The following is a 23,866-nucleotide window of genomic DNA, read 5'->3' as shown; positions in this document are numbered from 1 at the left end:
AGGTAACCAAGTCATCGTTGAAACATGTTCCAGCGTTGGATTCTTTTACTATCTTTCAGGTCGTGATACCTTATTAACATTCTCTGGGTTCATCTGCCAACCCTATGGGCGAGAACACCTTTCAGCGCAATATGGTGGCGAGAGATAACTCCAACTCCAACCCCTCTCCCTTTTTTCTTTCTTTCTTTCTTTTCTTTATTATTATTATTATTATTATTATTATTTATTTTTGCAAGGCCCATATTATCCATGGGGTTGGTATATCCTGGGCACAGCTCGAACAGGTGCGTTGCTCTTGCATATTGAATCAGATGCTATTTTATATCTGGTGCAGAGATTGAGGCACGACGCAACATGTCCTGAGTTCAAGAGACTCAACCATAGGTGTTGTTGGGATTGAATAAGCCACAAAGCCACCAAGTTGATTTCTTTCTTTCCTTCTATTCTAAGTTGCCGGCTACTTTCCACATATCCATACCCACTCCACAAACCACCAGGTGATTCTTTTCCTCTCCAGCCTCGCTGGTTGTTAAGACTTCCATGGATGATACATCAGCAACGGCAGTATATGTATCCTTCTTTAAAGCGACCACAATTTCAGCGTCTTTTGTTCGTCGAATCACCTGGACGCACCATATCTTCAGTCGTTGGTCGTTCCCCGAAGAGGCAATGCTCACATCAAATCCTTGCTTAGTATACTTTATGCCGCCAATCACCGCAATTGCAGTGATAGCCGAAGCATGTGCTTGCGACAACAATGTGGAATAAAACAACGGCTTGTCCTCCGCCGTCGTCGGGTAAGAACTTGGGAGAGTGATCATTGATGCGGATAGCGCGTTGTCGTCGCCTCCACAGAGCACGAGCAGCTCGGTCTCTGAAACTTGAAGCATCTCCATCACTTTGATGCTACTTTGATGGATCGCGTGTCGATCTCCACATGCTAGCTCGAGTGGTATTGCCGGGAATTCGCTCGCCAACTGGCGTTGGATGGTGTTCCCGTGAGCGTGGATTACAGATTCGAGCGAGTTGGTAGCGTCCCAAATCGCCAAATGTCCGTCGGTTGAAGTAGTGATTAGATATATCCTTTCGCCTGAAATGGCGAAACGGATGTATGTGAGGCAATTTGTTGAATATTGACCCCGTGCAATGAGCTCGAAAGGGTCCTCTTGAGAATCGGGTTTAAGGTAAAATATCTGATTTGTTAGCATGAGGGGAAACTCGAAGGAGCAGCCTTGTGAAACTCACGGTGATCATTGAATTAGAATAAGCCAATGCAAGTAAATAGGCGTCTTCGTCGTCTAGCTTAACAACATCGAAATGGGTAACGCGAAGGTCGGAGATAGGCTTGCTCTTGGGACATTCTCCCATGAACATTGCCCCAACTCCGAACCCCGGAATCGACGATATTCTCCAGACATATAGCTCTTCGCACCCTGAACTGCTGAAAAGCAGTTCCCCACATGGCGACCATTGAACATGCTGAATGCCCGCTGTGTGTTTCTTCAAGGTCATTTGACACCTAAATATATCGCCGGATTGAGTCGAGCCGCTTGCTTCCGGGAGGAAAAGGCGAATAGTCGTGTCTTCAGCGCCCGTAGCAAGAATTTGGCTTCTTGTCTGTCCGTCGTTTGAGAGTAGACTTGATAGACATGCCGATTTGATTTCTCTTCCGTGCCCACCGGCCCTTAGTACACGGTGCGATGGGCCTTGACTCGAAAACAGATGAAGGCGCGACGCCTTGGTCCATATTAGTACCCGCCGTCCCTCGTCATTGGAATGATATGTCCACACCCGATGACACCCCCCACATTCTGCAGCCATGAGCTCTGTCTGGGTCGATTCGTTCCATACAATGAAGTAAACTCCCTTGAATCCATACAGAATTAGATCATTCGTTTTAGGATCAAGCGCTGCTCCCTCGATATTTGGCCCAAAGGGCGGACACGCTTTATGGATCGTTCGAACCGTAACAGACTGAGTACGTCCATTCGGGGATTTAATTAAATGAAGCTGATAATAACCATCCCTTCCAGTGGTGACGATGTAATTCGCTGCCCCTTGTCCAGCACTGTATGACTTCAGACTGATAATAGAGGTAATCGCATCGTTGGCATGAAGATGGGCAGAATAGAAAAGTGGGTCGATTTGACCTGCGCTGGAAGCCATATCCAGTGCATATATAGCAATATCCCCATGCCTCGAGCCTAATACTAACCAGGACGTGGTTTGCATGAATGAAGCAGCAGTGATTAGGAAGTTAGGCGGCAGGTTCAAGACAGTTTCAAATAGCAGTTCAGGATCAGGGCGGCCTCGAGCGGTAAAAAAGACTGCCTTTGGACTGTGCACGAACGCGGTCACGAAGGAGACACAGGTAGAACCCGGGGAGCAAGAACTGTCAGGAGGCCCGTCGACCACGAAGATTCCCGATAATTTTGACCCAGTTTGGGCTATTTTATCAACGGCATTCCTCGAGTGATCATACAGCCATATCGCACCACTAGGTGCTCCAATTATTCCCATGCCTTTTCGAGGGCTCCCGCCGGCCAGGTATTGTGGCTCCACACCTTCGAGAGTCGTTATCATGCTCCAAGATACCAGCGGGGTCGATGGCAATTTTGCTGCTTCCAGGCTTCCAGGTGAAACTCGACCAAGAAGCACTTTCCCTCGAGGTGTGACAGCGATAAAACTTTCATCAGAGACAAAAGAATAGCATGCAATCCTGCCTTCTTTTTTACCTTTTCCAGTAACAGCCTCATCTTTGAGGCCCAAACCATTCACTACCTCATCAGCCGAATAGTCGGAGGCAATCTCTCCTAAGATACGTAAAGTATCGGCATTCCGATCAAGCATAAATGAGACCAGGTTACCATCAGCTCCACCGGAATAAACATTAAACGCATTGACGTCTTTGGAAATGGCCGTGGACCAGATATTTTTGCCCGTATGATATGCATGGGTCGAGACATGATCCATTTTGGTGTTCCCGGTAGATATCTGGCGGTCTTCCTGGGAGACATCCTGCTTGAGGTTGAGGCTCCATACTTGACAGGTTGCATCCTCCCCACGTGATAAGACATTGAAGACTAGCTGGCCGTCAACAAAGGAAATGTCTAGGAAATAAACGCCCCATATCCGTGATGCATGGCACATCGTCTTCGCTACGCATTCTTGTTGGTCCAATTTCAATGTATCCTCGGGGGCGGCTCCAAATCCAGTTGAGCGCGGGAGACTATCCTTTGACAGACCATCAGGATTGCGGAGCGTGGGAGAACAGCAAGCGGATATATCCCAGATTCGGATCGTTCTATCATCACTACAACTTGCAAGAAATCGTCGCCTTGAAGTGTCATTCCCGATGTGAACTTCTTCTGAAATGTTGACTCCAAAAATTGAGCCCTCATGACCCGTGAAGAAGCGGTGTACGAATATAGAAAAGTTCGAAAACAAAGAGTTGCGGGCATCGTGCTCTAGACGGCATGTCCAGACAATAATTTCCCCGAATACTGTGCCTGCGGCAACCAGAATATCGTTTGGTGAAGTCCAGGCAATATCAGCGGAGTATAAGATTGGCTTCAGGCCTGGTGCAATTTCATGCAAGTGAAAGCTGACTCCGGAGGATGTCACATCAAGATTCAGCTCAAGACCGAGCACCACATTGTGCGCGGTGATCAAACACCCTATATAAGCTGATGGCAATTTAGGAGTACCTCCGGGAGGACTGTAGAAGCTGGCATCCAGTATCCAGTCGGGGCAAACATACTCCGAGCTAAGGGTGCTAAGCGAAATAGCCCCTTCAGTTCGGGGCTCCTTTATACAAATTTGAAGCAGCCGGAGAGACTGCCCTCCCCATACAAGAACTCTAGATTTGCATTCTGGGTTTGTCACCGGGCAATCCAGGATTTGGATGCCATGTACATTGTTTCTTTGAAAGACGTAACATCGCTCTAGAACCTCATCGGTAGCACCATTGGTGATAATGACATATGGGCCATGGCCACTCAAAGTGAGCTCATAGCCGGGTATGTTGAGTACTTGAATCGCCGTTATTGGCAGGCAAGCATCCAGGTTCTACCATATCGTTAGCTCCGCTGCTCATTTTCCAAGCATCTTCGGAACTAATTCGATTGACGGACCTCTAATACGCATGACATCGAAGTGACCGTTTCGATATGCCCCGGGGTTGAAGGAGACTGGTGAATTCCGTATACGTTTGTCCCTCCGCTCGCTGTCCCGCTGCAGAAATCATTTTCAGAGATAGATTAATCAGCACAACTACGGAGTAACTAGTTAACGTAATCCACAAGCGAGCGAAATCCGCAAGCGAGCGAAAGATTAAATTAAGGCATCCCAACTAACTAGAATTTAACCCGAAATATCTATGCTCAACAACCCCTAAATAGATTAAATTACATTGCAATAGGACTGCGGCAGCTTCTTCTTGTATGGCCTAAAATATGGCAGTTTGTACACCTTGGTGGTGCCCGCAAACATGATGCAGGCTCTGAGGCTATGGGCTCAGAGAGTTGAGCGACTGACTGTTCAACAGGTTGAGCAGGTGGAATGGCAAGCTCAGCAATCTCTTCCCTAGTTAGACCTCCTTCACATTGAATTCAGCGCTTAGATCTCATATGTTTTTGCTTCTCTTTCTCATTTGCAGCAAATATATCCTGATATTGCTTCTTCATAATAGTGGCATTGACCATTCCATATTTGCAGGCCTTGATAATTTGGTCAAATCCTTCTGTTAAGCCCTGGGGTGAGCTCTCAAGCCCCTGCTCCATAAGATTCTTGACCTTATCCGCCTGCCTATGCAATTGCCGGGGGTTGTGAGGTGTTTGTAGGATCCAGGATGACACCAAGTTGCTAGATTGGCTAGCTGGGGGAATAGGGGTTCAGAGTTGAATATCCAGCTGCTGAAGAACCTGATCTGGGTCAAATGGGGCTATTCCAGTAGCCATGAAGCCACTTTGAATGTTCTGAGCCTTGAAGGCCTCTGTATGTGCTGTAGGATAGGCATCCAGAAAATCCGCCTTCTTAATAGTGTTGATTCCAAGCCGCATTTGCTGTTCAACTAGACTGCCATATGCCCACTTCAAAACTGCAAAAACACTCACATCAAGAGGCTGCAAGAGGTGTGATGAATGTGCTGGCATGCACAGAGGAATAATCTTATTCTCTTTGCAGATATGATTAAATTCTGGGGTAAGATGACTGCTGTGCCCATCCAGAATAAGAAGTATATGAGTGTCAACCCTCCGTGGATTTGCAGCAGGAATAAATAGCCTAGTCAGCCATTTGATTCCTATCTCATCTGTGGTCCAGTTATTAGAACTAACATCAAGTCTCCAGCCAGCTGGAAGCCCATCAAACCAGCCTTCCTGTAGATTTTGCCTCTTAAGAATGATGTATGGGGGCAAGGCCCAGCCTGAGGCATTGACTGATTCAATCACTGTGACCCATTCTTGATTTCCAGGCTGTAGAAGCTTTGCTCAGCCATAGTGCTCAGCACTAGTAATAATCTTGGTAGTTGTGCAGAGGCCCATTGCAAATCCAGTCTCATCAAAGTTGTAGATATCTTCCATTGGGATTCCATGCTCAGCAATTATATCCCCCAGAGTCTTAAACCAAGCCTGAATAACCTTCCTATCCTCACATTTTGCTCGCTTGTGATTATAGTGTCTGGAATAGCGGCATTTGAGCTCTGTACAGCATTTAATCAGATTTGACACCCAGTTCTGGCCAACACGGGGGGGAGGAGAGGTAGGATCTCGCATGGCAAGAAGATGGTTGGCCATATTCTCAACAAATGCCGGTCGGGGGGGGATTCCTTGTTTAGCTAGGTCTAGGATCCATTGAACTAGCTGATTCTCTTCAGGCTCAGTCAATTTGGTTGAATTTGCGCGTAGACTGATTTGTGCACATCTTCCTTTCATTTGATGATATAAGATAGTATAAGGCACATTAAATAGCCGTGCAGCTTCAGCAATTGAGCTAATTTCTTGCTTTTTAGGTGTAGAAATAGCAAGTTCAATCCTGCCCTCTATTTCTATAGAGGATCTTGCATTTTTATTGCGAATTGGTGGCATTCTGACGCGTTGAAGTGGATGGTTGAGGAAGTTGAAAAAATATCTTTCGCTCGCTTGCGGATTTCGCTCGCTTGTGGATTACGTTAGTCTAACCAACCAACTATTAAGTAACTAGTTAGTTAAACTATTCCGAAAGAAGTTAAATTATAGCACGTGATCTCGTGTTTCGCCCGGGCGTGGCGTTCCAAGCTTATCGAAGCCGTGAACGGCTGACGTTTCGTCAAGGCACCAGTCACACTTCCGCTCCTCTATGGAGTAGCAGCAACCTTCTGCCGGGTCCAAAAACTGGGATGTTTTCACTCCCTGCCTCCCTCTTCGGCGCAGTCCACCCATCTTTGCATTGGAGCCATGGGTGTCACTGACCTGTGGACTGTGGTTAAACCGTGCGCCCGCCCTATCAAACTCGAAACCCTGAACAAGAAGCGGCTCGCAGTTGATGCGTCAATATGGATATATCAGTTCCTAAAGGCGGTACGCGATAAAGAGGGTAATGCCCTTAGAAATGCCCATGTTGTCGGGTTTTTCAGACGAATATGCAAACTTCTCTACTTTGGGATCAAACCCGTTTTTGTGTTCGATGGCGGCGCTCCGGCTTTGAAGCGTCAAACAATAGCTTCTAGAAAGAAACGAAGAGAAGGACGGAGAGAAGATGCTGCAAAGACTGCTACCAAGCTGCTGGCTGTGCAGTTGCAAAGAAAGGCCGAGGAGGAAGGACTCAAAAGAAAACAGCAACACTCTCGTGAGGATGAAGAAGAAATTCCTTTACCAGAAAACTTGGTGTATGTAGAAGAAGCTCTTATGACTCCGAAGGAGAGGCAGAAAAACCGCCAATTTCGCAAGAAAGATGCGTACCACCTCCCGGAATTAGACGTTTCTCTCGAGGAAATGGGCGCTCCAAACGACCCCAGAATTATGTCCCATGAAGAACTAGAAGAGTATGCGCGGCAGTTTCACTCTGGAGAAAACATAAATCTTTACGACTTCTCCAACATTGATTTCGATAGCCTTTTTTTCCTAAGTTTGCCCGCAAGCGATCGTTATAATATTCTAAATGCCGCGAGGTTAAGGAGCAGGCTAAGAATGGGCTATTCGAAAGAACAATTAGATACCATGTTTCCAGACCGCATGGCCTTCTCAAGATTCCAAATCGAGCGCGTTAAGGAACGTAATGATTTGACTCAGAGGCTAATGCACATTAACGGGATGAATGGCGATGATCCGATATACGGATCAAGTTCACGGATCGCCGGCGAGAAGAATAAAGAATACATTCTCGTTAAAGATCCTGGGGTTGAAGGTGGATGGGCTCTGGGGGTTCTGGGAAACCGAGAGGGCGAGCACCAGAACAAACCGATTGATCTTGATGAGGATGACAAGCAATTTATACCGGAAGTCCAAGATGATTCGGATGAAGACGTTGAATTTGAAGATGTTCCTCCTCCTGAGCTCAATTCCGTGCCCGATCTTCCGATCTTTGAGCGGGGTATTTTTGATGAATCTTTACGTCAAAATGAATTGGAGATCGCACGGAAAAGGCAGCAACTTTACGACTCTCGTCGACAAGCAGCAGCAGGGTTTGCCCCTCAGAGTCCGGCAAATACTGGAGTTGATGACAATGATGACCTGTTCGTTCCTAATCTGCCACGCGCTTCTGCTGCAGCAGTCGATCAGCTGTTTGAGGATGATGATGATGCTGAGAATCTCCGTCGTGCAATTCAGATGTCGCTGGAAGTACCCAAGGACGAAGATGTATCTGAAGATGACACTGTTATGGACGCTCTACCCAAAGGAAAGTTGGTGGAATCTCAACCCGAGGTCCCGGCCCCTGAGACTGCGAACCTACCTGATGCAGATGGTGACGATATGGATCTATTTGCTGCCATAGCTAAGTCGAAATCCACCAAACACAGCTCCACTGTCCAGCCCCTGGACCGACCTTTTGGCGGGCCACTTCCGTTTAAGCCATTTAAGGTTACTAGGATCACTAAAACTGGGTCGTCCCGGCTAGACCCAGTTGATGAGACAGCCGGTGGCTTTGAGCGGCTGCCGGAAACTAAAAAGACAGCAAAACCCCAGTCTTTACCGCCTTGGTTTGCAGGAAATACCACCAAGCAGGAATTTATCAGGCAGGAGATGGACGATCAATACTCCGGCGAGAATCGGTATCGACAAGCTGCTGAGTATCCAAGAATCTTGGGCAATCGAGAGATTGTGGAAACAATTGATTTGGATAAGGACGAGATGGAAGCGTCCCCTAAACCTAGGCCAATTGGCCCTGAATTGGCCCCTGAATGTGAAGCTATCTCCAATAACAAGGTCAAAAAGCCGCCTTTTTCAGTCATACCGGACAAGCAAATGGATGTTGAGGGCATAGCGCCGGCAATTGTGCAAACAGAGCTCACATCGCATGCATCAACACCAAATGATACAGGTATCGCTCAAGCTACCGAGGAGAAGTCACCAACCCCGGAATTCGAAGACGTAAACGTTCCTGGGGTTACAAAACCACCCGATGTGCCAGCCAACGCTGACCTTGGCCAGAATTCAATAATCCCCCTCGAGGTATCAGAAGATATCCCTGAGATGGATTTTGAAAATGAATATTCCGATCCCGAAGATGTTGAATTAATGCATCAACTTGCCGCCGAGACGGAAGAGCATGCAAGATTCGCTTCTACATTAAATTTCAAGAGTCAAGCTGAAAACGCCCATGACTACGAACGCGAATTAAAGCAGCTACGTGCTCAGCAGAAGAAGGACAGGCGGGATGCGGACGAAGTATCGCAGATCATGGTTGCTGAATGTCAGCAGCTTCTTAAGTTGTTTGGGCTCCCTTATGTCACGGCTCCAATGGAAGCAGAAGCCCAATGTGCAGAACTGGTATCCTTGGGCCTCGTTGATGGCATTGTGACTGACGATAGTGATATATTCCTATTTGGAGGTACAAGGATATATAAAAACATGTTTAATCAAGCAAAATTTGTGGAATGCTACCTTGCAAGCGACCTGGAGAAGGAGTACTCCCTCGATCGCAAAAAGCTTATTAGCTTCGCACACCTCCTGGGGAGCGACTACACGGAAGGTATCCCTGGAATTGGTCCGGTCACGGCGCTGGAAATACTTACGGAATTCCCTGGTCTTGAAGAGTTCAGAGACTGGTGGTCTAAGGTTCAAATGGGCGTTACAATATCAGATGACACTCATTCTAAATTCCGGAAAAAATTCAAGAAGAATGCCGCGAAACTGTTTCTACCGCCGGCATTCCCGGATAAACGTGTCGACATCGCTTACTTGGAACCCGAAGTAGACCCGGATCCTTCAGCGTTCCAGTGGGGAGTCCCGGATTTAGAGGCTCTTCGTCAGTTTCTGATGTCTACCGTTGGGTGGTCCCCCGAAAGGACTGACGAAGTCCTCGTCCCAGTTATCCGGGATGTGAATCGAAGGGAATTGGAGGGCACTCAGGCCAACATTACTCAATTTTTCGATGGGCCTCAAGGAGCCGGTGCCTTTGCTCCACGGCGCCGGGCAGGTGGACAGAGTCGCATGGAGAAGGCATTTACGAGGTTGAGGCACGAGGCTGCAGCCAAGCAGCAAATCGGTAATCCTGGCGAAGAGCCAGCTACTCCCGCCGAAGCCCAATCCGGAGAGGCGGAAGCTCGTTCCATGGCACAGGCAGCAAAGAAGAGGCAACGGAAGGGTCGAACTCCGGTTGCGCTGGAGGACGAGCCCAACAAGGTCCAGAGAAAGGGCCAGAAAAGGAGAAAAATAACTGAATGACTGACGAATATTTTGGATTTTGAGTTATGTGACACGAGGCGTTTCCGGGATATGGTTAGGCCACGAGCTGGCGCGAGAGATAAGCCTGGTTTGAGGGAGTGTTTATAGAGTCTAACATGGTCATTATTGGTTCGTTCGTCCTTTTTTGGCACGAACAGACCGGTATATAGCAAGTTTACCAAGATCCAGTAAAAATGCCCAAGTCAAATTGAGGTCCAACGGTGCATGGCAGCTACATTGCCGGGTTCAACGAGCTCAGGCGTTAACCTGGTTCCTGACAATCAAAACGTGAGAGCTGGTAGGCCAGATAGCTACAATTGGCTCAACCGGAGATCTATGACGTAGAAGCATCGTGGCCGCCCTCAAGTGGATCTTGGGGTAAGCTTAGCATCTACTGCTTTGCTGGGCGTTAATTCGGCGAACTGCTCAGCGCGGATGGCTGCTCGCTGTTAAGGCGCAAATGCAGTGTGTGTGATGTGCCGGGGCTGCAGGCGATTAATTAAGGCACGTATCTGTTTGGGCGCTGAGCCGGCACTGAACGGCGGAGGGCTGGAAAATCGCTGCATCCAGCGCGAGCGAGCCGTTCAGAATGGCCGGCTGAGTTCTCGCTGGGCGGTTAGCTTTGCCAGTCGCGCGGAAGCAACAGCCGGGCGGAGTGGATGGTCGTTGACTGACATCACCACAAAGCTTGCTGGAATTGAGTTGTCGCCGTCCTTCGTCTCCTCCCAACCAGCCAACGACGCCCGCATCAACCCTCTCTACGCACTTCGTCATCCACTGCCGGACAGACTATTTAGCTATCTGATCTATCTTGCTCGCCCGCTGGAGCTTGCGGTTCGCACCATCAGCCTCTGACATAGCGCCGTTCGATTTGCGCTTCCCCTCCTCTCTCCCCAGACTTCGCAGACCACCCGCACTCGACACTGCTGCACAAACACCCAAAACCCACCGTCATAGTGCGGCCTCTGGCCCGTATTCCTTTTTGTTCCGTCCATCTCCATTTAATTTTCTCTTCTCGGATTTAGCTTTGCAGTTATATTTTACATCATGCATCGGACGTATTCCATGCGCCATACGAGGGCGCCTACAGCTTCCCAGATCGAAAACCCCCCTCCTCCGATTTCGTCGACAAAGACTAGCAGGATCTTTGGAGGCGGAAGCCTAGGTGAGAACTGATATACCCAGCTTCTATCAATCGCCTGTGTTGTCAATTTTCGTCCGATGCGATTGTGTCTTCAACGCGGGCTATCACCAAACTCCTTCTCGGGTTTACTCGGGTTTGGCTCGCTTGAATCTATGCTTTCTTTTGCTACTTAGACCCAGCACAAGTTTACGGCGCGTGTATATAGTAGCGATATGCTAATTTACCTTGTATGTTTACAGGCCATGCCTTCCGAAAATCTGCAGCCGGAGCCTTCGGGCCCGATCTCGCCAAAAAGCTCTCTCAGCTTGTCAAAATGGAGAAAAACGTAATGAGGAGCTTGGAACTTGTTGGTAGAGAGCGGATGGAAGTGGCGGTGCGTTTAAAACGGCGTTTTCCTCGGTCATGGTAGCTCAAGACTAATTAGCATCCAAGCAACAACTGTCAATCTGGGGCGAAGGTTGCGACGACGACGTTTCGGATGTAACGGATAAACTGGGGGTCTTGATATATGAAATTGGCGAGCTAGAAGACCAGTTCGTTGACCGATATGACCAATACCGCGTCACCATCAAGAGCATTCGCAATATCGAGGCATCAGTTCAGCCGAGCAGAGACAGTACGCGACTCCTCGATATTTTCATAAATATGCCGCTGACATAGATGGTTCCTTAGGAAAGCAAAAGATTACCGACCAGATCGCACAGCTAAAATATAAGGATCCTAATTCTCCCCGTCTGGTAGTCTTGGAGCAGGAATTGGTCAGAGCAGAAGCAGAATCCCTCGTCGCTGAAGCACAGCTTTCAAACATCACCCGCGAGAAGGTCAAGTCCGCCTTCGCCTACCAATTCGATTCTCTTCGGGAACATTCTGAGAAGCTAGCCATTATTGCTGGTTATGGAAAACACCTTCTCGAATTAATCGACGATACCCCTGTCACGCCCGGCGAGACACGGCCTGCCTATGATGGTTATGAAGCTAGCAAGGCAATTATTCAGGATTGTGAAGAAGCATTGACCAACTGGGTTTCCTCGAGTGCAGCCGTCACCTCCAAGCTGTCCACCCGATCGCAGACGCTGTCCCAGAAGCGTCGAAGCAACATTGCTCGAAGTCGAGAAGGGGTTGATCTAGCAGGTCAAGATCAGCCGATGAGGGGCGATAGAGACTCTTGGATACCGGCGCAGGAGCATCCCGGGTATACTCAGTCTCACGGCGAAGAGGAGTTTGAGGAGGAGGCAAACGGTACCGCTGAAATTGATGGTCGAGCGGAAGCAAGGATTGCAGAATGAAAATGGCGATAGTAAAACCGTCAAGAGTCCCCCGACAACGCGTCTGTCTCCGCAACTTTCCTTGACTACCGGCCTCAAATACCCCTCAAAGCACTCACACATTGCAACAGTTTTGCGTCCTAGGTTGTGCATGGAACTTCTTAATGATGCTGCTTGTCGAAGCTGATCTTTACTGAGTCGTCCGGACCATGCCACACGTGTGTGTATACGGCCCTTGATTGTCTTCGCCTTTTCGTTCGCCGTGCTTTTCTTAACCTTCCTCATATCATAATATGATATTACCACTATCATGACGCTGCATAATTTTTTTTTTCTTTTTTTCTTTTTCATTCATCATTAATTTTTGAAATTCTATCCATGATTTTCAGTTTATGCGGGTAAAGGATGGCGCGAGGATATCACAGAAAATGATTATTATCATCACGGATAGGTGTTTGGGGGAGAGGAATGAATGTCTTGTCTTCTGTGGAGTGGCATCGGGTTTATGGAGTATCAAGAAGAGCACATATTGGTTGCACGAAAGCGAAAGAAAAAAAAAAAAAGCGCCATCTGTGTCGACTCCTTGCTTGTTGCTCATTCATTTCAATGTTGAATCTTTCTTTTTTAGGGATTAATTCCTGGCAAGTGGCTCCCTTTTCAAGCTGCAAGGCATCATTCTCTTTCTTGCTCTTGTAAGATAGACATAATATTATTACCCAGCTTATTTCTGCCTCCTCACCTGTTCAATCAACATGATCATGATCTACAATTGTCCCAAAACACTCGTCCATAAAGAAGGAAAAATTACCATAGCAACGAGACGGAGTTAACAATTCCTAGGCAGTCAATCATAGCTATCCCACCCCCCAACCAGATCATCAGCGCCAATTGCATAACCCATCCACATGTTTCTATATACCCACACGAGTCAACGCCTCTTCCCATAAACGCGCATAAAAGCCAGGGAACGCTAGGCTTAAGAAAACACCTTCCCTTCCAATTCCTTCACAGCATCTCTCCAAAGCCCCCTTCCGAATTGCTTCGCTCTCCCATCCTGGCGTTGTATCAGCTGCATAAGGAATTCACCAATTTGCTCCTCAGACATGTCCGAAGCATCTTCATTCGAGAATCCATACACTTTGCTCCCATATACATCAATGTCTACGTCGACATCGATACTTGGTTCTGCGTCTGCACCCTTCACGGCCGTGGGACGTGGTTTGATAGTAAAATCAACGTCGATCCTAGCCTTGGATCTATTCCCGGCTGGGACTATAGGCATAGATGCCGACCGTTTCTTTCGCCTTATTTCGGTTCTGAAGCCTAGCAGGATACATCGAACTTTCAGCAACGCCGGCTCTCCAGGGTTGGCTTCGACGGTTTTTAGTTTCGTGACACCGCAATAGTCAAGCATGTGGATTTCGTTTCGAAGGGAGGAAATTGTGTTCCACGTTTGCGAGATGTCAGAAAGGAAGGCCTTAGGAGAAACGGATTGCGTCAGATGAGATATACGCGTGCGGAGGGCGTGGAGCACCAGCGCAATCTCAGGAGTTGGATTAGGGCCATTTGTGATGGATCCTCTAGTTGCCTCCGGCGCATAACTTAGCGTCATGGCCAGATCCTTGGACTGTTGGGAAGTAAACGCTGCTGGATGGAAATCAAGTCTAAGCTCGTTACTATATCGCATAGACAGAGCGGGGCCGTATTTCGTGCCGGAGCCTGAGCTAACCGATATAATCGTCCAGCCAGAACTTTTCTCCAAATTTCGAACGACAGCTGTCGAACACGTTAGCGGGTTTTCGGTAACCGACGACGTTGCAAGCTCCTTACCTTTGAGGCTATCCACCTCATTTACGCTCCACCCACGACATTCCTCTAGGATGCTTTCAGCCTCCTGGATGTCCTTCAGCAGCTTCGCCTTTTGCTCAGTTCCTTTTTTAACAATATTCGAGGTCTTTTCTAAGTCCGATTGTGCTTTGTTTAGATCCTCCTTTCGCTGAGCAATTTCGAGATCGATCATCCTCAGCCTTTCCCTTGCTTGTTTCAGCTCTTCTTGATCGCAGTTTTTCATTTCTTCCACTGCTTTTTCAAGATTATGGGCATCAACCTGGAGCCTAGCGTGTTTATTAACTAGCTCGGGCACGACATCATCCAACAATTTCTCCTTTTTCGACAATGCCTCTGAGTCTCGATTCATTTCCTCGACGTGATGATCTAGCCCTTGTTTCAAACCCTCAAGAAGCTTCATACGCCATTCATACCACATAGATTTACTTAGGAGTCGAGCATGAGCTTTCACATTGCGAAATTGGTTGTCCATCAACAGGCGGATATCTGGTGGAGCGGTGATATATTCCTGAAACAGAGGGGGATTCTCAGCGTAAGTCTCGGCTTCAATAGATCGAATGATCTGTCGACCTTCAGAAATGTAGGACTTGAGTTCGCGACACGACTGAGAAGAATGAGTCAGTAAGATACAGCACATCAAGTGACCAGGAAACTCACGTGTTGATAGAGCTCAAGCATTGGAATGGTGCAAAACCCAGCAGCAACACAGTCTTCTAGGCTTATATTTTCTGTTACCTGTCCATCGACTTCAGTGATACGCCTCTTTTCCGCATCGGGAGCAATAGTATGACGACGCTTCGTTGTGTTGAGTTCCATAAAGTGAATATTTGTCATTTTGAGAAACTCCGAGAGTTGAAGAGGTTTGAACTCTGTCGATTGTGGATTGGCATGCATATCAACAACCTCTCGGTCAAGAGCCAAATCCTGACTATTGACATTTCCCCGAACGCTGAGATCTGCAACGTTGCAATGAGGTTGGCTCTTTGGAGTAGTACCATTGGCTTTTGCCGGTGATTCTGTCGAGTTTCGTAAGGAGAGGCGAGATACCTTTCCAACCGTTTCCGCCTTGGAAGGAGGTGCTGGCAGCTTAATATTCTTGACTGGACTAGATTCTCTAGCCCTAAGTCGCTTTGTGGCATTGTCCTCATCATCATCTTCCATATCGAGTTCGATTGGCCGTTTCCCCAGGAGACCTTTCGCCGCACCAACATGTAAACTTTTGCGGCCTTTAAGCTTGTTCTTTTTTGGCGTTAAGCTAGATATCATTTCCCTAATATTGAGACCGGTATCACGATCTATCCGCGGACTGGCCGTTACCGCCGTGTTTTGCTGGCCTTCGTGTTGTTGCTCCTTCTTGGCCTCTTCTTCAAGCTTGTGTGGGTCATTGAACCGAACACCGCGTGATGGTTTGATCGTTGGAGTGAACGTTTGGGCATCTTCCCCGATCGATCGCCTTCTATCGAGAATGTCTGCCACACGAGGAGAACCAAGTCCTTCTTTGTCAATACCCAGGCCAGATGGCGACCTCCTGCGAGCCTGTAGAACAATCTTAGGAGTGGATTGGCCATGCTGGAAAATAGATCCCGGCTTTAATGTAGGCTGCTGCGTGTCAGGTTTGGATACCTTTTTGGGAGATAAATGGCCTTTGTGCGGTGGAGAGGTAGTGGTGGGTGTAGCCGGTGTCGTTGATCTTATCACATGCGGAGATTTCGACTTGGAAGGAGAGGGCATCCGTTTTACGGGCGTTGTTTGACGGGAAATTGGTTTAGTAGGCGTTGTAGACGAACGAGCTCCCGAGCTTCTTGACCTCTTTGGCTTGAGGTGAATATGTGACAGGCTGGGGCTTTCGTCTTGGAAAGGCACAGATGTGATTCTCAATGGAGTTGAAGGTTTCGCAGGAGAGGGAACGATATTCTCTTGGAACGGTGAGCTGGCAGGTTCAGGGTCGGAATCATCTCCCTGCTTTGAAGGTCGAAGTGATGGTAGAATCTTCCCAACTGCGTTTGTCATTTCCATTCCAATTGTCTCATCCTCAAGGGGCTCAGTCTGCTCTTCAATAGGAGGAAGGATACCACCGACTGCTCCAGTCATCTCCATATCCATCTCAGTCAAATCTGGATAGATACTCTGATCTCCCTGCTCCTCTGTTTGGGGAGATTGCTCCTTGTTGACGGTCGAATTTTCATGTTGAGCAATGTGCTTTTTGAGCACCCCGCCGAATACAGAGGTAAATTCCATAGTCATCTCTTCATCCTCTGCAATGTCGCTATCTCCGGAAAGCTCTCGCGATGGTGACAAGTTCCTATCAATGCCGCCAACGACGTTCGTAAATTCCATGGTCTGCTCACCCAAGTGTGTTGTGGCCCCGGATGTACGTCGATCCATATTTGACTCGTAACCAACGGGCGATTGTTGGTGTGGTTTCGATAGAATTCCTCCAATGGGTTTCGTTAAATCCATACCAGTCTCATCGTAATTGGCATCATCATCATCATCTTCTTCTTCTTCTTCTTCTACACCACGATGATGCTGTGGATAATTTGACGACCGTCGAAACGGGTTCACATTTTCCTGATCGAGACGGGAACTCAGATCTTCAGCGTCAAACTCTGAATGATTTGTCCCTTTCTTGATCCATGGCTTAAAAGCACCGGCTATTTCATGTTTGGCATATTCCATAGAGAAATCTTCGTTGTCATCGCGGTCAATGCCATTGCTACCAGCGATTTGTGCTGCCAGGCGCAGCGACCGATCAAGCCGAGCACTTGAGTCAGTAGTGGAGCCATCGGAATGAGCTGACATCATCGAACGGCCGGTCGCATTGTCGAGACTCATTGCGGTATTTTCGTTATCCATGTATGAATCTGAGAGACTATCCTCGTTCTCCGGCGCTAAAGATGCGATGCCAGTGTCGTCACCCTCTACCCCTGAATCACCGCTAAATGGGCTAGAAGAAAAAGCATCATCATTGTCAACATTGTCAAACTCGCCATGGGGAGTTCCAGAATTGCGCCTGAGGCTCCGTTGGAGAAAATCTTGCTGCTTCGCCGGCGAAAACTGTTCGAGATCATCGTTCTCTTCCTCAAGAGAACGGGGAGACTCCGACGGGTTAGCTTGATATTCCGTCGTGAGCGAAGAAGCCCGTCTGGTAGAATTTGTCGAGGCCGACGAGGTCGTTGAATCATCCATCAGCTCAACAACATTCCATGTATGTAAGGTAGCTTCCGGGGCAAAGGAGACCCGACGATTGGCTTCATAACCGCTAGTTAATAAAATGCGACCGGCGATAAATATGCGCGCCATGGACATTGGTCACGTACCCATAGATTTCCTTCTTGCAGCGCGCTGTTCAAGTATAGCCTGTTTATGTTCATGTCTTTCCCTCGCCTCTCGTTCCCTTTTTGCAGCTTGCCGTTCTTGTTCTGATTGGAGTACCCGTCCGCTATTAAGAGCGGGAGTTGGATTAAACGTGTCGAACGGGTTCGGCAAGCTTTCCGTCCCAACCACAGGTACCGGCGGAGGAGTCGAGAAATCAATAAGAGGTGCATTATTACCCCTAGCACTACTCAACCTCTGTGGACTCCGCCCAGGCGTTCTCTTTCGTGTCTCTTCAAATGACGGAATACTTTGTATGGGGGACACTGGAATTGCGGGTTTAAGGATCGACTTTAGAGGAAACGGTATAGTAGACTACAGAGATAAGAATCATGAGCAATCCGAGTAAATTCCCTTCGTCTACACATTCTTACCTTGCGGCGGTTTCCATGCCCATCTTTCAATGCATCCAATCCTCCCGGGCCCAGACTCTTGCTCCGAAGCTTTTTATCTTTCGCGGCCTTTGTTTGTAATGCGGTTCTTTGCTGCTTTGCTGCATTCGCGTCGGTAGCCAAGTTCTCCTTATCACTGCCATTTCGAATGGATGTCTGGGGTATTGGCGCAATGGAACGCCGTGATCTTGGGCGGGAATCACCTCTGGATGCCATCTGCGCGTCTGTCCTTCATAGAAAACAGCGGTGAAAGCAGCTCAGGAAAGCACTTTGCAAGGGGGTCAACAAGCCAAATCCAAAATATCCAAAATGTCCGATGCTCCAGCTCCAACCCGAAAAAGCAAACTGACCGTCAAGCACGACTGTTCAGCGGCGAGACCGTCGTCGTCGACCTGCTCAGATGCCGCCAGACGGAGAGGCGCGTCACTGGTTTCCGTTTCCGGCCTAGCGCTGTAAACAAACCGAAAAGCCCTAGCCGAGAACCACTAGCACCGGATTCGGACTAGCGCGGTTGGCGGCCTTCCCACATTGAATCGGCGCTGAACAACCACACAAAATCTGGAAGAAAAACCCCCGACGACGAACCCGCGACTTAACCACCTCCTCCAGACGACCCTCCCCCAACCCGCCAGCTCGAGAAACCCTCCCGAGTCAGTGTTGGAAGCCGATACACCGCAACCATGGCGACAGAGTTGACCGTGCAGTCTGAGCGCGCTTTCCAGAAGCAGCCCCATATCTTCCTCAACTCGAAGGTTAAGTCCAAGAGCAAGAAGGTCGGAAAGGGTGGCCGAAGATGGTATAAGGATGTCGGTCTCGGATTCAAGACCCCCAAGACCGCCATTGAGGGAAGCTACATCGGTATGGATGGACCTTTTTCGCTCGCTTCAGTGCAGTTTTCTTCAGTTTTGCAGCGAGATGTTCGGCCGTTTTCTGCGATTCCCGTGATAATATCTGGACCCGCGCGATAGCGGAGATGCCGGTATTGCTGTGGTGTTTTTGCGATGCGGAAATGTTATCCTGCGCCTTTTTTGACATGCCGAACTACTTCCCCGGGATTCAATATCCTTCAAATTTGTTTTCTATATCGGATGGGACTAACATAGTATTCTGCTCTTTTACAGACAAGAAGTGCCCATTCACTGGTCTCGTCTCCATCCGTGGCCGTATCCTGACCGGCACCGTTGTCTCCACCAAGATGCACCGTACCGTCATCATCCGCCGGGAATACCTTCACTACATCCCCAAGTACAACCGTTATGAGAAGAGACACAAGAACCTTGCCGCTCACGTTTCTCCCGCATTCCGTGTTGAAGAAGGTGACCAGGTCACCGTTGGACAGTGCAGACCTTTGAGCAAGACTGTATGTGGACCTCGTTTGTTTTGTACCGACCCCGGAGAATTGTGGCGCTTTCATATTTACGGAGCGAATATGCGAGTCATGGGAGTCGAGAGTATTGACTTTTGGCGGTTGCGATATCTAACCTCTACGTCTTGCTTTACAGGTCCGATTTAACGTCCTCCGCGTCCTCCCCCGCACCGGCAAGGCCGTCAAGGGATTCAGCAAATTCTAAATGGCTTACGGTTGGAGGGGAGTTTGTGAGATACTGATGGGTGGAGGTATATCAATGAACGCGAGCGCGGACGGCCGTTGCCCCATATCAGAGGTTCCTCGAATAGAGACAAAGAATATGGAAAGAACAACTAGCTGTCTAAGCTTGCTTTTCAACTTTGGCACGACTAAGCAGTAAAAGGCTCACGGTAACCCTGTGTCACCCGGCGGGGGTTTCGCATTTGTCTTTTTAAAAGGATTTTTACCATTCCAACATTATGATGGAGTTTTTAGCTGCCAATGCCATAGGGAAATTCAATTTTTCATTCCGTTTCAGACTCGGATTTAAAAGCGCAGTTATTAGCTCCGTTAAACCTCTTCTCGACAACCGATTCCTATCCCATCATTCCTCTTCTCCACAGAGAGGGCATCAAACGCAAATGACACTTTCAACAAGTGGACGCGGACATATGCATAACGCATGAATTGCACTAAAATAGCAAGGCAGCTCTGTAATATCAGCTGTTAAGTCAAATAAGCTCTCCATCACCTCACAATCATTCAGAACCGCTAATGCGGTTTTCCATTCCGCAACATAGATTCAAACACCACCAATATCCACAATGAGAACTTGCATATATCAACTCTCAAACGAGTAAAAGATGGAAGAAATAAACCAGCATCTGTCAAATCCATACTTCCATTGGCCTTGTCAAAAGAAACATATTAAATGTAACCAGATCAAGTAAACATGACACGCAGGACCCAGGTTAGTATCCCATAACATTTGCAATATGATTTCGGCTCTTGGCGAATACATCGATTTGCTCTTGCGGGTTCAGACTGCAATCTTCATCAACCCAGTCTGCATTATCAGAGGGTTCCACAAACTCCCAGCCGTCATCTGTACTAGAGGCTTGCGAGCAATGCTTATGGCTCCACTGGCTATTTGGGTTACTTGATTTTCGTATTGAATCGTACCCTGCCTGGACCCCTTTGGAGAGCAATTGAAACCCATCATCTCCTTCCATTTGGAATCTCCAGCTTTTTGAGATCTTGATGGCCAGCTCACTTGCATATTTTTGAGGAAATTTGGCTTTGCAGAGAAGTCGTCCTAAAAGATATCCTGTGGATCTATTTGCTGGTGTTTTCTGAGCAATCAATCGTCTTTTCAAAGGGTTTCCATTCAAACGGAATGATTTGATGGTTGATATTTGCAAAAGCTCCTCATAGCGACTAGAGAGATCCAGGAGATCTTTAGCTCTGACGGATCCAACGATATGCTCTGAGGATATATCACCCCAGATAAGGAATTCGCTGTATCCACTGTATGGGCGTTCATGGCTCTCTAGGATCAAGGGTTCATGCTTAAGGATATCCACGGCGGAGAAGATCCGCGTATTATCAAAGGAGGAGAGATCAAAAACTGTTATCATCCCGTCATCTTCCTGAAGTGCGCGCTGAAGCGGGGCTAGTGGGGTGTCAAACACAGAGATAAATGGTGTTTTGACTTTGCATCTTGTAAGATGTGACCGGGCCAGGGACTCGATAACAAGTGGATCGAAATTTGGCTGTGACATGTGGTTCGGTTGATTTGCCCATATACCCGCAACAAAGTACGAGCAAGTGTTCATGCCACAGCTTTTTGAGCTCCAATATCGAAAAGCAAGATAGGGCTTTCCGTTCTGCACTGGGGACATGCTGTCAGGTTGAGGGATTCTTAACGTGGAGTTGGGTGAATTGGGGGTGGTTGAAGAACTGCTCCTATCATCCTCGAGAATGACTCCGTCGGAAGCTGGTGAAAATGTTGAAAAATCTGCTGGTGGCTCCTGTTCTTGCCTCTTAAATATCTCAAGTCTCTGTACAGGAATTTCAGTTGGTTCAACGAAGGAATGTCCAGAAGGTTGGATGAACACTGGCGTGTGCTGGTTGTTTCTGATAAGTGTCACCCCTAGACCGCGAGCCGTAGTGATAATCAAGAAAAGGAGATCGTATTCCCTCTTTGCCAAGGACGAGGAAGAGTTGATCTTCGTCCAGACTGGGAATTTCTTGTGCTGCATTGTGTGGTACTGCGAGTGGATTACCCTTGTAGGCATTCCTTGAAAGTATCCACTTAAGCTCAACTCTCTTGCAAAAACTCTGTTGAATATTCTTGCTAGATCATCCCATTTGTTTTTGTAGTACTTTCGGAGTAAACAAAGCACTATTCGCTGGCCGTCGGTCCAAGAATGGCGGTTTGGTGGCGAGCTGAAGTCAAGTTCCTGTGCCATCGCTCTTGTCTCAACGATAGCTTTGTCTGGTGCGGAAGGGTATCAAGTTAGATGGGCAACGTATACAAATGAGAATTATCAGATTTGTGAGAGTCACTAAAGCGATGAGTATCAGTAACTCGATGAGAACCGGTGGATGGAAAGATGAAGAGGAAGGATAAAAATGGAGGAGGAGAGAGAAAGAAATGGCAAGAGGGGTAGAGGCAAAGAACTGGGTCATAGGATAGGTTACTATCCGCCAACAGTCAGGACCCAGCATTGTGCTTGTGGTCCTCGTTGTGTTATTGAAGGTCGAGGTTGTGTTTCAAATGATGGATGGAGTGAGCGGGGTAAAGCATTGCTGGTGCGGATGTGCGCAACAATCATGTACGGAGTACGCAGTAGATCGTCTCGAAGTGTATAACGTATGGAATGTCTCAGGAGACATGATGGCTATCAACAGCAACTGGTATTCCCAAAGAAATAAAGGAACGGCTCCGTTCAGGGAGCCACTTTGTTTCAGGTTCTCGTACAGAGGCTGGATATAGGATCATGGATCCATGCCTCCCCCATCGCCACCATCGCCATCACGATCACGCGTGCCCAACGCAGCAAAATGACCGCCCATCGTCGTCGTGTTAAGGCTGGCGAGGGCGTCGAGAGTGGATCGAGGGCAGCTAAACCGAGTCAGGGTTAAGTCTAGTCACATGACCTCACTATAGGGCTGACTGGCTAGTTGAGATGATATAAGCAGAGGGCTTTGGTGCCGCGGAACGGGCAGCGAGAGCGAGTTGACAGAACAGCATAGACCGTCGCATGCAGCCATGGACAATCCCCAGGCAGTGTCGTATCTCGAGTCATTGCTCAACAGGACAGTCCGATTGCACACCTCGGACACACGCCTCTTTGTAGGCCTCTTCAAATGCACCGACAATGTGAGTTGACTTTTGTTGCGCCCCTCGATTCTTTCCTTGCTTCTTCCCCCCTCCCCGCGACTTTTCTCACATAGAGATTCCACCCGTGGGTATGTAGGATCGGAATATCATTCTCTCAAACACCTATGAATATCGCTTCCCAACTCCCGTTGCTTTGAATGAAGCGATTGCCCAGCAGGGTTCCGAGAATCAGGAAGTGGTCAAGGCAAACATGACAAGCCGCTTTATTGGTCTGGTTGTGGTGCCTGGGCAGCACATCACGAAAATCGAAGTCGACGACCCTTCGAAATAGACTACTGCGGCGCTGGTCAAATGGAAAGCGATCATTGGGTTCCGAATCTTCCGAGGACGACATTCATAGAAGCTGGCACGATAAGGCCACCCGATGGAAGTAGCAAAAGAAAAGAAAACGCAGCCCAAAAATAGAGAGGAGTCACAAGGGCGCACGGGAACAGCCAAACAGAGCGGCAAAGCTCTCCTATCTGTGATCCCTTGGCGTTAATCCTAAGTACGGGAGGTGAATAGGAAACCAAGCGGCCACGTTCTCCGAGCTGCATCAGGCCCCCGTTAATTACTTGGTGATTGCTCATGCGCCGATAGGAGTTTACTGAGGAACACAGAACTATTTGTGTTGACCGTGGCGTTCGGGGCATAACCCCCGCTCATGTTAAAAGCTCTTGTTGCGTATTCCTATTCATATCACACAGTAGTCCATTAGCATGATTTTTGTAACCCCCAAAAGCCGTCCTTTTGGAGGAACCCGCGGAGGGAGGTGGAGGTGGCTGAGCGAAGCCGGTGTTTCGTTGGAAGATCCTGCTCCGCACCATATAGTTATAATAGCTTAGCTATACCTAGTCATGACCTCCCTACATTGAGAAGCGCCAAACGACGGGCAGCCTCTATGCCGGTTCTTTAGAGCTGCGCGACATGGACTGTCGGATCACTATGTAGTGTATGTATCTTTCCAATCCGAATGTCAGCAGCGAGGTTCGGGCGCCTGTAGCGTCCTGAATGCAAAGAACGGAGCCACATCCAGCCTCGTGCCCCGAAGCCCAGATCCATTAAAGCTGCTGTTTTCTCGGGTTGGGTCGGCCAGTTCTCGGAGATCCAATCCCCAGCCCTGCCGGGACCTCTCGATGGGATGTTGAAAGGGCGGAAGAGGCGATTTTTAACAAGTTAGCTGATCGACAACGCGAGATGCCCGATCCAAGAGCTCGTTAAGCTTCCGCCGTGCGGACATTGCCTC

At 48.3% G+C, this 23,866-nt stretch overlaps 7 protein-coding genes across 7 annotated transcripts; 4 read left to right on the top strand and 3 right to left on the bottom strand.

Annotated features, from left to right (window-relative positions):
* Nucleotides 1–195: 195 nt before the first annotated feature.
* Nucleotides 196–4,215, bottom strand: CIMG_08041 (uncharacterized protein). Its single transcript, XM_001240877.2, has 3 exons — nucleotides 4,134–4,215; nucleotides 1,246–4,068; nucleotides 196–1,193 (listed from the first exon to the last, which is right to left on the bottom strand). The coding sequence occupies exons 1-3, from the start codon at nucleotides 4,149–4,151 to the stop codon at nucleotides 441–443; spliced, it is 3,594 nt and encodes a 1,197-aa protein (XP_001240878.1). The 5' UTR covers nucleotides 4,152–4,215; the 3' UTR covers nucleotides 196–440.
* Nucleotides 4,216–6,359: 2,144 nt separating this feature from the next.
* Nucleotides 6,360–10,041, top strand: CIMG_08043 (DNA excision repair protein (rad2)). The gene has a single exon (XM_001240879.2). The coding sequence runs from the start codon at nucleotides 6,435–6,437 to the stop codon at nucleotides 9,861–9,863; it is 3,429 nt and encodes a 1,142-aa protein (XP_001240880.1). The 5' UTR covers nucleotides 6,360–6,434; the 3' UTR covers nucleotides 9,864–10,041.
* A 673-nt stretch (nucleotides 10,042–10,714) lies between these two features.
* CIMG_08044 (cell wall integrity signaling protein Lsp1/Pil1) lies at nucleotides 10,715–13,006 on the top strand. Its single transcript, XM_001240880.2, has 4 exons — nucleotides 10,715–11,028; nucleotides 11,247–11,380; nucleotides 11,440–11,623; nucleotides 11,680–13,006. The coding sequence occupies exons 1-4, from the start codon at nucleotides 10,911–10,913 to the stop codon at nucleotides 12,291–12,293; spliced, it is 1,050 nt and encodes a 349-aa protein (XP_001240881.1). The 5' UTR covers nucleotides 10,715–10,910; the 3' UTR covers nucleotides 12,294–13,006.
* On the bottom strand, nucleotides 12,968–18,222 carry CIMG_08045 (chromosome segregation protein). The gene is made up of 5 exons (XM_001240881.2): nucleotides 17,870–18,222; nucleotides 17,441–17,810; nucleotides 14,778–17,371; nucleotides 14,103–14,724; nucleotides 12,968–14,048 (listed from the first exon to the last, which is right to left on the bottom strand). Exons 1-5 carry the CDS (start codon nucleotides 18,101–18,103, stop codon nucleotides 13,249–13,251), a joined length of 4,620 nt encoding a protein of 1,539 aa, XP_001240882.1. The 5' UTR covers nucleotides 18,104–18,222; the 3' UTR covers nucleotides 12,968–13,248.
* A 228-nt stretch (nucleotides 18,223–18,450) lies between these two features.
* Nucleotides 18,451–19,827, top strand: CIMG_08046 (40S ribosomal protein S11). The gene is made up of 3 exons (XM_001240882.2): nucleotides 18,451–18,745; nucleotides 19,009–19,247; nucleotides 19,390–19,827. The coding sequence occupies exons 1-3, from the start codon at nucleotides 18,568–18,570 to the stop codon at nucleotides 19,456–19,458; spliced, it is 486 nt and encodes a 161-aa protein (XP_001240883.1). The 5' UTR covers nucleotides 18,451–18,567; the 3' UTR covers nucleotides 19,459–19,827.
* CIMG_08047 (uncharacterized protein) lies at nucleotides 19,738–22,165 on the bottom strand. The gene has a single exon (XM_001240883.2). The coding sequence runs from the start codon at nucleotides 21,704–21,706 to the stop codon at nucleotides 20,207–20,209; it is 1,500 nt and encodes a 499-aa protein (XP_001240884.1). The 5' UTR covers nucleotides 21,707–22,165; the 3' UTR covers nucleotides 19,738–20,206.
* Nucleotides 22,166–22,496: 331 nt separating this feature from the next.
* CIMG_08048 (LSM domain-containing protein) lies at nucleotides 22,497–23,506 on the top strand. Its single transcript, XM_001240884.2, has 2 exons — nucleotides 22,497–22,620; nucleotides 22,718–23,506. Exons 1-2 carry the CDS (start codon nucleotides 22,510–22,512, stop codon nucleotides 22,910–22,912), a joined length of 306 nt encoding a protein of 101 aa, XP_001240885.1. The 5' UTR covers nucleotides 22,497–22,509; the 3' UTR covers nucleotides 22,913–23,506.
* The last annotated feature ends 360 nt before the right edge of the window (nucleotides 23,507–23,866 follow it).

This window comes from Coccidioides immitis (genome assembly GCF_000149335.2).
Source record: "Coccidioides immitis RS genomic scaffold supercont3.3, whole genome shotgun sequence".
NCBI classification, from domain to species: Eukaryota; Fungi; Ascomycota; class Eurotiomycetes; order Onygenales; family Onygenaceae; genus Coccidioides; species Coccidioides immitis.
The sequence above is the reverse complement of the archived record's forward strand: the minus strand, read 5'-3'. Positions and strand labels throughout refer to the sequence as shown.

What these genes read in the sequence shown, in the direction of transcription:
- CIMG_08041 (XM_001240877.2), bottom strand. An exon ending in ATTCTAATTCAATGATCACC is followed by an intron (nt 1,194 to 1,245) that starts GTGAGTTTCACA and finishes CTAACAAATCAG; the next exon opens with ATATTTTACCTTAAACCCGA.
- CIMG_08043 (XM_001240879.2), top strand. Translation starts at nt 6,435, where the DNA reads ATGGGTGTCACTGACCTGTGGACTGTGGTTAAACCGTGCGCCCGCCCT.
- CIMG_08044 (XM_001240880.2), top strand. Translation starts at nt 10,911, where the DNA reads ATGCATCGGACGTATTCCATGCGCCATACGAGGGCGCCTACAGCTTCC. An exon ending in CTTTGGAGGCGGAAGCCTAG is followed by an intron (nt 11,029 to 11,246) that starts GTGAGAACTGAT and finishes GTATGTTTACAG; the next exon opens with GCCATGCCTTCCGAAAATCT. An exon ending in AGTTCAGCCGAGCAGAGACA is followed by an intron (nt 11,624 to 11,679) that starts GTACGCGACTCC and finishes ATGGTTCCTTAG; the next exon opens with GAAAGCAAAAGATTACCGAC.
- CIMG_08045 (XM_001240881.2), bottom strand. Translation starts at nt 18,103, where the DNA reads ATGGCATCCAGAGGTGATTCCCGCCCAAGATCACGGCGTTCCATTGCG. An exon ending in TGCTTGAGCTCTATCAACAC is followed by an intron (nt 14,725 to 14,777) that starts GTGAGTTTCCTG and finishes CATTCTTCTCAG; the next exon opens with TCGTGTCGCGAACTCAAGTC. An exon ending in TGAGGTGGATAGCCTCAAAG is followed by an intron (nt 14,049 to 14,102) that starts GTAAGGAGCTTG and finishes CGTGTTCGACAG; the next exon opens with CTGTCGTTCGAAATTTGGAG.
- CIMG_08046 (XM_001240882.2), top strand. Translation starts at nt 18,568, where the DNA reads ATGGCGACAGAGTTGACCGTGCAGTCTGAGCGCGCTTTCCAGAAGCAG. An exon ending in CATTGAGGGAAGCTACATCG is followed by an intron (nt 18,746 to 19,008) that starts GTATGGATGGAC and finishes GCTCTTTTACAG; the next exon opens with ACAAGAAGTGCCCATTCACT. An exon ending in GCAGACCTTTGAGCAAGACT is followed by an intron (nt 19,248 to 19,389) that starts GTATGTGGACCT and finishes CTTGCTTTACAG; the next exon opens with GTCCGATTTAACGTCCTCCG.
- CIMG_08047 (XM_001240883.2), bottom strand. Translation starts at nt 21,706, where the DNA reads ATGGCACAGGAACTTGACTTCAGCTCGCCACCAAACCGCCATTCTTGG.
- CIMG_08048 (XM_001240884.2), top strand. Translation starts at nt 22,510, where the DNA reads ATGGACAATCCCCAGGCAGTGTCGTATCTCGAGTCATTGCTCAACAGG. An exon ending in TCTTCAAATGCACCGACAAT is followed by an intron (nt 22,621 to 22,717) that starts GTGAGTTGACTT and finishes GTGGGTATGTAG; the next exon opens with GATCGGAATATCATTCTCTC.